This window comes from Haemorhous mexicanus, chromosome 13 (genome assembly GCF_027477595.1).
Source record: "Haemorhous mexicanus isolate bHaeMex1 chromosome 13, bHaeMex1.pri, whole genome shotgun sequence".
Classification (NCBI taxonomy): Eukaryota; Metazoa; Chordata; class Aves; order Passeriformes; family Fringillidae; genus Haemorhous; species Haemorhous mexicanus.
Window position 1 is genome coordinate 2,510,191 of NC_082353.1, and position 12,478 is coordinate 2,522,668.

At 46.1% G+C, this 12,478-nt stretch overlaps 2 protein-coding genes across 2 annotated transcripts; both read left to right on the plus strand.

Moving 5' to 3' along the window:
• The first annotated feature begins 681 nt into the window (after nucleotides 1-681).
• HYKK (hydroxylysine kinase) lies at nucleotides 682-5,724 on the plus strand. Its single transcript, XM_059858131.1, has 6 exons — nucleotides 682-899; nucleotides 1,008-1,087; nucleotides 1,385-1,722; nucleotides 2,435-2,577; nucleotides 4,394-4,577; nucleotides 5,204-5,724. The coding sequence occupies exons 3-6, from the start codon at nucleotides 1,392-1,394 to the stop codon at nucleotides 5,665-5,667; spliced, it is 1,122 nt and encodes a 373-aa protein (XP_059714114.1). The 5' UTR covers nucleotides 682-899; nucleotides 1,008-1,087; nucleotides 1,385-1,391; the 3' UTR covers nucleotides 5,668-5,724.
• Nucleotides 5,725-6,616: 892 nt separating this feature from the next.
• Nucleotides 6,617-12,042, plus strand: PSMA4 (proteasome 20S subunit alpha 4). The gene is made up of 9 exons (XM_059857881.1): nucleotides 6,617-6,763; nucleotides 6,961-7,038; nucleotides 7,230-7,272; nucleotides 8,011-8,173; nucleotides 9,504-9,581; nucleotides 9,815-9,903; nucleotides 10,729-10,859; nucleotides 11,080-11,203; nucleotides 11,638-12,042. The coding sequence occupies exons 2-9, from the start codon at nucleotides 7,036-7,038 to the stop codon at nucleotides 11,790-11,792; spliced, it is 786 nt and encodes a 261-aa protein (XP_059713864.1). The 5' UTR covers nucleotides 6,617-6,763; nucleotides 6,961-7,035; the 3' UTR covers nucleotides 11,793-12,042.
• The last annotated feature ends 436 nt before the right edge of the window (nucleotides 12,043-12,478 follow it).

Consider the following 12,478-nt stretch of genomic DNA (forward strand, 5'->3'; position numbering starts at 1 on the left):
CAATTTTGGGTCCCTAATATTACAAACAATACTGAAATTTTGTGATAGAGGATTTTTAACTGATTTACCTAAGATGCTTTAGGTGTTGTTGTTGTTTGGGTTTTGGGGGGGGAGGGGGGGGTTGTTAGGTGTTCTTCAGCACGTCTTTCCTAAATTCCCTTTTCTTCAGGTTCCTAATTCTGTCATAGCAGGACATCAACTACAGCAGATTACCTTCTTTTCATTAGGCGTTTCAGAATATATTTCTATATTAATCTTAAGGTTTGTCATTATTTTCATTAAAGGTCAAATTTTCTAGGACTGGACCTATTGTCCCAGTAAAAACTTTCTCGGGGACAGTCTAAAGGACATCTTGAGCAAGATGCCTCAGATTTGTTATATATATTTATATGTGGTCTTTAGCCTAAGCATTTGGCAGAGATTCTGACGTGGCGTGCTGATAAAAGGATTTAAAGAAAATAATAAACCGGACGTCTTTCCTCCTGCCCGCTGCGGGCGCAGGGTTTTTTAAGTGTTTTGCCTTTGTGACAGGAAGTCGCAGCCTTCCTCCCCTCTCGTGCGGCTGGAAAACAAAGCCCCCGGCCTGGGGCAGCGCTCCCGCGCCGCGCGGAGGCTGCGGCGCCGCTGCCCGCGGCCGGCCCCGGGGGCAGCGCGGGAGCCCCGAGCCCGCCCGGGCCGCCCGCAGCGGGCGCAGCCCCGCGTTCCGTGGAGCACGGGCCGCCCCGGCCGCCAGCACAGCAGGCGGGGCCGGGCTCCCGGCTGCTGCTTCTGCACCTCCTCGGCCTCCCCGGGCCGGGCAAAGGTTGGCGCGGCTCCCAACGAGTCCAAGGGTTGCGCTCGTCTGGGGAGGCTCGAGATTCCTGCAGCTGGGCGGGCGAGAGACGAGAGCGCGTCAGCAGGTTTGTGCTGTCTTTCTTAGCACGGGAACTTGGAAGGCCGTGACCAAGCAGAAAGATTTAATCTGCTTTAACGTTATGATTTACTAAAATAACTCTTGCCTTTTGCAGGCACGAATTGAAGACCCCCTGATCAGGGATTCGGCAACTCTGCTCCTGACGGAGTCATTCCTACCTATCAACAATACCAGGTTAGGCTGCTGCTAGAAATGAGCTAATAAAAGCTTGGTTAATAAGCTCTTCATGTCTGCTCTTCTGAACAGATTGAGTGCATCTCTCTAGCAGTCTTTCTTTGGAGAGGTTGCAGCCTGAGTATTTGATAAGCTGTGATGTAAGAAACCTGAGCTGGCACAGGGGGTTGGTTTTCTTTCCTTGTTTAATAAATGTAGGAAACTCTTCTCCAGTAGCTGAATGCATTTTGTTGCAGTAATTACTGCTTCTGGTGTCAGAATACAGATCAGATCATCCAGCTTTTCTTTTTCTCCTAGAGACACAATGTCTTCTGGAAATGACTGTCAACCCCAGACCTTGACAAAACCCACATTTGATGAAAGAGAGGCAGCTGAATTGGTTGACAGGGTGTTTGGATTGAAGGTATCTTGGATCAGGTCACTCCCCAGCTATGACGATCAGAACTTCCACGTACGTGTCTCAGCTGAAGGTGCTGATGAGTATGTCCTCAAAATCACCAATTCAGAAGACAGCCAGGAGCCTGACCTCATTGAAGTGCAGACCCAGGCCATGATGTTTCTCAGTGCTGAAGGCTTCCCTTCAGCTACTCCTTATCTGACAAAAGATGGTAACATAATGTCTCTGGAACCGGGAGGTGAGCCACTGTGGGCACCTTTACTGCCCCACTCTCACCCTTAGCTCGCCGTAGCTTGCCATATGGCATACCATGTGTATGCTAAAGGGAACTCTAGGCTTGTGTTTGAATACCAGGGATATGCATCAGGTGACCTGTATTCCAGCCATAATAGTCCAAAGTTAAAATACCAGAAGCAAAGCAACTCAGAGAGAGTAATAATTAACTAGGAAAACACTTCAGCTTAAGGAATTGGAGAAAACATTTATCTGACGTGTGTCCATGCACAGGAAGAGTTAAAAATGCCTCATTGACTACATGCTGCTTAAAATCATTTGCCTTCAGAGTGGTGTAAAATATAGTTCTAGCCCATCATCTGAAGCCAGAATAAATTGCTTTAATAGTGCTTGGAAGAAGAATTGTGTTGCCATTTAGCTTTTATTGTCACTGTAACTTCTGAACAACATTTGGGATTCCTGAGACCTGTTCTGCTGCAAAACTTTATGTGGGTGTGTGCGGGCACTGGAGGAACCCTGCTTGGTGCTGAGGTTTTTTCTCAGCATAGATTTTCTTAAGGTTTATACATTATTACACAACATTCTGGTAAATCAAATCTTTGCATTTTTATGAGCTACATCTGACAACTTCTACACTGGGATACACCTTTTTTGCCTCTTGTATTAACTGTTACTCAGCACACAGCAGAGTGACCGACTGCATCTCTCCTTGTCAGGTACTGGACTTGGAAGCAAGAAGTACATGGTCAGACTGCTGACTTACCTGCCAGGTACACCAGTAGCAAAAATCACTACCAATGCTCAGATTCTGTATGAGATTGGGAGGCTCGCTGCCAGCGTGGATAAAGTGCTCTCAGAGGTGAGCTCTCATGCTTTAGCCTCACACTTCTCTCTTAATCTGTGTCTCTTCAGCATTTGCTCACATGCTTGCTGCTTTCAGACCTGCAAAATGCAGGTTGGTGACTGCAGATGTCAGTGACTCATGCTCAGGTGCCAGCCTCCAAGCTGGCTAAAGCCTTTCCCCAGGTACATGACAAGTGACATGGTGCTGCTGATCGTTCTGCAATGCATTTTTGTACCACGAACAGGAAGATAAGGAGTTCTTTTTATATATGCAAAGCTCACCTGTTAGTGTTTCAAACCTGGCAAATAAAGGAGAATGAACCCTAGGGTTCTCAAATTAGAACAGAACACCAAACTTGTTTTAAAGGATTTTTGTGTAGTGCTCAGCTGGCTGATCTATTATTTTGAATTCCTTTTGACTTTCTGACTTTCTTCTCTTCATTAGCACTATGACCATTTCACATTGGTACCCTCCCGACAGTGCCAGCAGAGATCTGTGACACTTCTCATTTGCACCACTTCCACTCAGTCTTAATGCAAACTAAGTTCTTTACTCTGTAGTTACACAGGATAATAAAGCTGATCAATCAGCCAGTACTGAGTTTGATGCATGAAAGGCCTCACATTATTTATTAACCTTTCATTAACCTTTCCTTCTCATGTTCTGGCTGCCAGCTTCAGACAGTTATGAAATGTGAATTGCCAGTTTTACTAAGCACATTCTTAAATTACAAGAGCATTTCCAATTGTGAAAGATAACTTACTGTTGCCTTCTGACACACTGGTCACACTCTTAAAATGTGGCTAAAATAAGCTAGTCTCAAAATATGCTGTGACTGATGCTGCTAAGGAGGAAGTAGTTAACAAGAAGAAATTCTGATAGAAAAGGCTCTTTATTCTCTTAACACATGGATTGTCTTCCACCAAGGTGGTTTAGGCTTGATCTTGTTCTTTACTTGTTTATACACCGTCAACTTTTGACTGTCATTTAGTGATCTTTAAGTGCTTTACTTTCAAACATAGTTTTTGTAGTTTTTTTTCTTAAAAGGAAGCCAGCTACTCTTGTGGGAATTTTTTTTTTTTAATTTGCCCTAGGCACTGACCTAGTCTGGCCCAGAGGTCACCTTAATAAGCATTTGAGGAGTCCAAGATGAGCATGGGGTGTGTAGTGAGAGAGATGCTTTTCCTCTTTGAATATCACTTTCCAAACCATCCCTTCCATTTGCTAGTGAAGAGGGGTTAAGTACCTTGTATGTTTAAAGTAGTGAGGCCTGGATTCACAAAGGCAAATTTTCATACGCATAAAGCCATGTCAGTGTCGCATAAACTCCTGTGCTCAGGATTTCCACGCACCAGCTGTTCCTAAGGCTTGTCCCCCAAAGGTCCCACTTTTAAAACACAGAGTGCCTGCTCCCTGCACTGCTGGCAGGTTTTGTGTCTCTGGTGCTCCCACAGCTTTCTGCACCACCAGCTGTGTGGGCTGAGCTCTGCCAGAGCGGGACTCTGGCCTTGGCAGAGACTCAAAGTTGCTACTCTTACGTCACCCTATGGACAGTTAACAGCATTTTTACATTATTGAAGTGACAAATTACTGAAGGTAATTAAAAACATAGGGAAAAACCATTCAGCCTGTATGTAGATATTAAGATGCTCACTTTAATCATTGTTCAGGTTATTCTTTTACTTGATATAAAACAACAGTCCAACTCATGGTGCTTTTCAGTGAGTCTTATTAGAAACCGTTAAAATTAATAGGGGTTTTGAATCAAGCCCTTTAATCATGAAGTCTGCAATTTTTCTTATGCCTTTATTATTGTGTGCTTTTTCCAAAGAAATTCCAGCATCCATCAGTAAAAAGTCTGCATCGAGGACAGTTCATTTGGAATCTGGCAAATGTTCCTCTTCTAGATCAGTACATTTGTGCCTTAGGCCAGAACAAATACTGTGCAGTGGTGGAGCAAGTTATTGAGCAGTTCAAAGGCAAAGTAATACCCAAGCTGAGCAGTTTCCGAGCCTGTGAGTATTTTATTTTCATTGTAATTATGTTGAACTGAGACACAGAAATTTCATACAGGAGTTTGGCTCTGTAGAGAAGGAAAACAAAAACAGCAAAAAAAGTAAATCTCTTTTCCCTAGCCTACACATGGACACAGCACAGAGTAAGCCAAGAGGAATGTTCTGTCCAGTCAGGGTCAGTTCTTTATTTTTCTGATGAGTTTCCTCCCAGTTAAGTTTATGATTTTCATGATGTTATATCAGCTTACTAAATATATATGGAGTACAGTGCTACCTTTCATAAAGGTCCAAATAAGTACATAATCCAAATTTTGGAATTCAAATGACATTGATGATGATGTGACAGTTCTGTAGAAACTACTGTTGTGTGTTTGTGAACACACAGTGCATTGCAGATCCCAGCAGCCTGGAGCGCCATCCCGTAACGCTCCCTCTTCTCTGCCGCCGGTCATCTGGCAGTGCAGCAGAGCTTCACGGGAAGCAGTAAAGGTGTGACAGGCAGCACTTGATGCTGCAGGGGACTAGGCTGGTTTTGTAGCTGAGTGTTAGTTTGACATGCATCTTCCCAAAGCTGTTTCAGCTGTTTAATAATTATTAAATACTGTTTCTATTTCTTCTGTGTTTAGGTATCAATCATGGAGACCTTAATGACCACAACATTCTAGTAGACTCCAGTTCTGCTTCCCTGGAGAATCCCCATTACAGAGTGTCTGGCATCCTGGACTTCAGCGACATGAGTTATGGATATTACGTGTTTGAGGTTGCAATAGCCATCATGTACATGATGATTGAGAGCCCGGACCCTCTGAGTGTTGGGGGACATGTTCTCGCAGGGTTTGAGAGCATCCTGCCGCTCACCACTGAGGAGAGAGGTGCCCTCTTTCTCCTGGTGAGTGGGAGGTTTGCACAGTCCCTCGTCATCGCTGCCCACACAGCTCTTCTGTACCCAGAGAACAAGGAGTACCTCACAATCACGGCAAAAACTGGCTGGAAACACTTAATGACAATGTTCGAGGTGGGCCAGGAAGCTGTGGAGAAGAAGTGGTTTGAGACTGCCCAGGCGTACACGCACCACGCACCTGCCCCGTAGATCCGCGGCTGCTGAGCTACTGGGGGTGACAGCGCACGGAATAAAGCAATAAAGGCAGTGCTGTGCGAGCTGGATGGGGCGCGTCCGCGGCCAGGGCGGGACACGGCTCATCTCCCCGGGAGAGAAAACCATTACCGCCCCCACGGCGGGCACAGCGGTGTGGCCATGACCGCCCTCACAGCAGACGGAGGGTATGTGACTATTTTGTACCCTCATAGCAGGAGCCGGACTCTTTCCCGCCCTCACGGCAGGGTGTGCTGTGCCCGTTACCTGCCCTCACGGCAGGGTGTGCTGTGCCCGCTCTGTGCCCGTTACCTGCCCTCACACCGGGGTGCGCTGTGCCCGCTCTGTGCCCGTTACCTGCCCTCACGGCGGGGTGCGCTGTGCCCGCTACCTGCCCTCGTGCCGGGGTGCGCTGTGCCCGTTACCTGCCCTCGTGCCGGGGTGTGCTGTGACTGTTACCTGCCCTCACGCCGGGGGTGCGCTGTGCCCGTTACCTGCCCTCGCGCCGGGGTGCGCTGTGCCCGTTACCTGTCCTCACGCCGGGGTGCGCTGTGCCCGCGCTGTGACCGTTACCTGCCCTCACGCCAGGGTGCGCTGTGCCCGTTACCTGCCCTCACGGCGGGGTGCGCTGTGCCCGTTACCTGCCCTCACGCCAGGGTGCGCTGTGCCCGTTACCTGCCCTCGTGCCGGGGTGCGCTGTGCCCGTTACCTACCCTCACGCCGGGGTGCGCTGTGCCCGCGCTGTGACCGTTACCTGCCCTCACGGCGGGGTGCGCTGTGCCCGTTACCTGCCCTCACGCCAGGGTGCGCTGTGCCCGTTACCTGCCCTCACGGCGGGTGGAGCCGTTTCCCGCCCCTTTCGGCGGAGCCCGGGCACGCGCACGTGCCGTTGCGGGCCGCGCGCGCCAGCACCGCCCCCGGCGGCAGGAAAGGGCGCAGGCCCCGCCCCAGGCCGGCACGCGGCACCGCGCAGGCGCGGCGGCCATTTCCGACGCGGCGGTGAAGGTTCGGGCGCGGCCGCCGCGCCCTGTTCTTGCCCGCCAGCTGGGCCTCGCCGCCCCCCGCGCGGCCTAGCGGTTGCTTCCGGCCCACCGTGAGTGAGGACGGGCGGCGGGTGGGCGGTGGGGCGCGGGACGGGTCTCTGCGCGGCGCGGTAGGCGGCGCGGCCCTCGCATTCTGCCGCTCTGAGGATGACTGTGCAGTGCGGGCGCGGGCGGCAGCGCCCCCTGGGGCCGTGCCGGGTGCCCTCGGTGCCGGTTCCCGGTTCACGTGCCCTGTGCTCTCTTGCAGGCCCGGTGCCGGTTCCCGTGCCCTGTGCTCTCCTGCCGGCGCGCTGCCCTCTGCCCGTGGCGCGTCCCCGGCACCATGGTGAGTGACCCGCCTTCCCCGGAGCCTTGCTGAGCCGGGGATGCTGCCGAGTCACGGCCCGGGCGGGGGTGGCGGGCGGCGGGCACCAGTGACCAGCCCGAGGTCACCGAATGGCTGGGTCTGTTATATAGGGGCTTTATGGCGTTGGTGACAAGAGACTGTTGATACTTACTGAGCTATTCCTTTTACAGTCTCGAAGATATGACTCCAGAACTACCATATTTTCTCCGGAAGGTATTTTTTTAACCCGACGCTTTCAAGTCAACTCTGACTGTTCTGTCTTCTCAAAACTATCAAAACACTTGTACAAAGGGTGGTTGTTAGTAGCATGTTTCTCTCCGAATATGAATTACAGATACCGTATTTGCCCACACCCAGTTCTGTAGGGACAGCAAGGGTCCAAAGTGGACACTTTCAAATTCATTCTAAATGAAGCAATAATGAGACTGAATCCCATTAGTGAGTACTATCACTTGCCATGCTTTTGAAATAACCATTTATCTATTGTTTGAGCATGGTTAGATTTTGTCACTGTCCCCTGAGAATGGATAATAACCTGTGGGTGCAGTCACGCCTCTCCTTGTTATTCTTGCACATGTTGAAACAAGTACGTACAAACCACGTTTTCTTACTTCTTAGATGGGACGAACCCAAGAAATCCAGTATAAAATATTTTCTTTGTTTATTGAAAATTTGTTTTGGGTTATTCTGCTGCACCACAGAGTTCTTTAATTTTTTTTTTATAGAAAGGTTTTTTTTTTTCCCCTAGTGTCCATGTCCAGTATTACCTTATTTTCCTTCCCTGACTCCTTCCTCCTTTTCAGCCAGTTGATTTACAATTGACTGGTAAGAGACTGAAGAAGTAGATGGGACAATGAGCACTTGTCAGATTCTCGTAACTTTCAGTCACCTTGTGCAGTGGATCTTGTTCACTGTAATTTTTTGATGACAGGAGTTCCACTCCTTTCTCAGGTCGCCTGTACCAGGTTGAGTATGCCATGGAGGCCATCGGCCATGCAGGCACTTGCCTGGGAATTCTAGCAAACGATGGAGTTCTGCTGGCAGCAGAGCGGCGCAACATTCACAAGCTTCTCGATGAAGTGTTTTTCTCAGAGAAAATATACAAACTTAATGAGTAAGTTGAAATGGTGATTAAATGTCCTGTGATGTTATTAACTGCAAAGTGCTGATTAGCACATAACCTGGTCTTATTTTATTAGACGTACTAATAATCTTTTTGTTTGGTGATTTAGACAAGCGTGACTATTTTGTCGTTGTTCACTTTAGTAGTTCCCCTTCGAAAGTAGAAATGTTGCTGGTTTGTTTTTTTTTATCTCCAGGAGAATTTTCTAGGTGGAATAGCCTGCTTGCTGGTACTATGCCATACAAGGTAGTGGTATTGTAGCAGTTAAGAAAACTGGGAAATCTCAGCTTTACAAAATACCATTGCAGGGCAGAATAAAGAGTGCGCACAAAAATTACCATTCTATTTTCAGCTCCCTTTCCACATATCTGTTTTTCTTTGGTGGCTCGAAAAGTCTGATGTAACTGAGTAAAATGTGCCTTAGGCTTCTTTGCCACAGTTGTAGCAGAGATGAAACGTCTTTCTATTATCATTTTCATTCTAGCTCTAGGAAGTTGAATTTGTGATGTCAGAGCAAAGAGTTTTATGGATTATGCTTTTTTTGTTTCAAGGGAGATAGAGCTTCATCCTTGACAAAAGCTGCAAAGGAACACATAGTTTTCCATCCTGTCTGCCTCCTATTCCATGTTGATCTTGAAAGCACCTGAAATGGTAGGAAGTACTGGATTTTCAAGGAGGCAATGTAACAGCACACTGGAGTAGTTACCTAGAACAGCCCTTCCATCTTTTGGAAAATTCCGAATTTCACAAATCTTTTTTGTGTAGCAAAAGGTTTGTAGCATATCAGATTGAGCTGAAGAGATACTAAATTAAAATCCAACAAAACAATCAAGCATTGAAGTGCTTATTTTTCTTAGGGCCTTACCAAGACCACCAAGTTTCAGTTACACAGATGCCACATGTCAGCCAGCAGCTCCCACTGAAGGCCTGTCACATCTGTGTGCCTCCTTCAGTGTTGAGATGTGCTGTGTCAGCTGGCCTCCTGAGAGGCACCTGTATGGATGTGCCTAATGGCTCTTGTAAAACCACTCAGAACTTAATCATCCTTGGCATGACCCTCTTCTCAGAACTGTATGTGTAACTAACAGACTGACTTGCTGACTTTGGCTGTCCACCTCTGCTCTTAGCAAATGGTTACTGATATTTTTGGTGCACCCTGAAGGCAGGAGCTGATGATCCCATTTTTATATGGCAGCTGTGTAGCTTTGATGAGAAAAGCCCAACAGCAGGTGCTCTGCTTGAACCTCTGTATGAAGATGTGAGTGAGTTGGTTGATTGGAGATTGACAGGAATTCAGTTAATTTGTATGCATCTCTTGCAGGGATATGGCATGCAGCGTTGCAGGAATAACTTCAGATGCCAATGTTCTAACAAATGAGCTGAGACTGATTGCACAGAGGTAGGTCTGCTGACAGCTAACATGATTTTATTCACCTGTGCTGCCACATTCAGCTCTCTTCATGCATTAGATCAGAATGAACATGCATTTAGTAGATCACAGAAGTAGGTTGAAATAGAACAGATAGATCACAGATACTCTTAACTTGGGAACTTGTTTCCTCTTAAATGTTGTGCACGATATGGTCAGCAAAACAAGTTTTGAAAACTGTTTTTTTTCCTCTTTGATGTTAGGTATTTGTTACAGTATCAAGAGCCCATTCCTTGTGAACAACTAGTAACAGCACTGTGTGATATCAAGCAGGCTTATACACAGTTTGGAGGTAATGAAGTGTGATGAATCATTGTGTTACTAAATGTCTCAAGAACAATTCTCTTACATAATGTGAAGGATCTAAGTCTGTGGACAGTTCTACTGAATTCTCTTAAAAAGTTAAACTTAGGAAAAAATAGCCTAATTTAAGAGGGGAATGGGTAGTCATGGTTACTGTTTTTTGCTTCTGAGGCTCCTACTTTTAATGGCTTGGGAAATTAAAGGGTGAGATGGAGGCTCATTGCACAGAATGCCTTGAGTGCTCTTGCATTAAATGAATGCCATCAAAAGACCAGCCGAGAATTGTTTAGGCAACCTTTCAACATTTGGGGCCCATCCAGCATAATGGCACACTGAATCAAAACCAAGGCTGTATGTAGGGGTATCCGTGGCTCAAGCAACATGTTAGAAAATGATATTGTAAATAGTGTTCCTTAGTGTGTGAACTGATGATTCTGTTGTTTTACATATATGTAGTGAGAGAGAATTACCTTTTAAACTACCTGGCTTTTGACATTGCTAAGTTAAATGCTTTAACAGCTAAGCTACATACTTGAAATACTAAATTTTGATTTAAAGTTTTGAGATAGTAATTTACAATTTGTGGAGACACAAATGAGCTGCTCTTAAGGTTAAATGGAATAAACCTCTGTGCCTTCCACCCCATGACTTAGAAGGAAATGCTGGCGTGCTTATCTCAAGCAACAGAAGTGCAGAACCGTGTTAAATCCTAGTTCACAGGAAGAGATTGAAAAACACAATCAAAGAAAATAATTGTAACTCGTGACCAATCTTGTTACTAAATTTAGGTTGCTAATAGCCTTCTTTTCAACAGGAAAACGTCCTTTTGGTGTTTCATTGCTCTATATTGGCTGGGATAAGCATTATGGATTTCAGCTGTACCAAAGTGATCCTAGTGGAAATTACGGAGGGTGGAAAGCCACATGCATTGGGAATAATAGTGCTGTAAGTTCTGGTTTTTTTCTTCTCAAAAAGACAAGTTAAAAAGTGTAAATTGTACTGTATTAATTAAGCTGAGTTGTTGATTATTAATGCAGGAGAGATTTACAGGTATTTGTAGGAATGCTGCTATCAACTTGTGTTGGTATTATCTGGTAAAACCCCACACCCCGGCTCTGTGGTTGCTTGCCCAAAGACACTGTTTTAATTTCTGTGAAATTTACAGGCAGCTGTGTCAATGCTGAAGCAAGACTACAAAGAAGGAGAAATGACCTTAAAGACTGCCCTGGCATTGGCCATTAAGGTTCTAAACAAGACCATGGATGTCAGCAAGCTCTCTGCTGAGAAAGGTGAGCGTTCTCAGCATGGGACGGCACCTTCTGCTTACACAAAGGGAGCAGTGAGTGCACCTATTCCAGATGTGGCTCACTGGAGTGTTAGTTGTCACTAAAAAGTGTTCTCAGAAGATGCAGCAGTTCTCAGCCTTAGCCTAAGAGGCATTCAGATAGCTTAGTCCAGGCCGATGGGCCCTGTTGGCCGGCTCCAGAGGTGAGGCTGCAGCTTGGGGATTGGAATGCCGGCGTGTCTGGGAGCAGAGCCCTGAGAGGAGCTCCCCTGCTCCTGTGCTCTGCTGCAGCAGGGAGCTCTGGGTGGCTACCTCCAGCCAGGCTGCATGGCACAGGGAGCTTTGGAGCCTTCTGCCTCACTGTCACTTGTGATCTCAAGCCTTGCCCTGCTGATGATTGCTCTGCCTAAACGCTGCTGTCTGTTCCATGTGTTTCAGTTGAAATTGCAACACTGACAAGAGAGAACGGAAAGACAGTAATAAGGGTACTGAAGCAAAAGGAGGTGGAACAATTGATAAAACAACATGAGGAGGAGGAAGCAAAAGCTGAACGTGAAAAGAAGGAGAAAGAACAAAAAGAGAAGGATAAATAGAATATGAAATCAAGTGTTCTCTAGATAATAAAGGACCTGCTTCAGCAAAAGATAATCTGGATTTTTGTGCTGTAGAAGCCTACAGCTATGCCATGGAGGACCCAGAAGTACTTTTGATGAACCAGGTCCTTAGTCATCATTTAGATAATTAGTTTACTGCTCCTTACATTGACCAATAATTGCTTTAATTCTTGAACACTCTTTCTTTCATCTTCTATTTTTTATTATGGAATAAAATTTAAGAAGAATAGTGATGGGTGTCTTTATTTCCTCAGTAATGCCTGGATATGCACAATCTTGAGGAATCTAATTGCTCTAAACCATTAAAACAAGGTATATGCTAGTTGGTAAAGAACAAATATGGTGTTAGAATTGTTAGAATTTTGTGTGTATGTGTGGGTTTTCCTTTAAAGGTAGTGAAAAGAGCTCCTAAGTTTGAAAAGTCATTTCACAAATACAGAATTAAAGTGTGTTGGCATGCCAAGTTTTAGTTTTGGCCTATTTTGTTCTATAGCAGGCTCTGTCAATCTGATGGTCTTGCAAGCAGTAGTGTTTTAAAAATGCCCTGTAGCAAATGTGTTCAGTTTATCATAGCCTTCACAAGTGCATGTGTTTTCTAAGGAATTAATCATACAACATTAGTTATATTCACACAAACTAGAACGACATTTTACAAAGGCCATGTG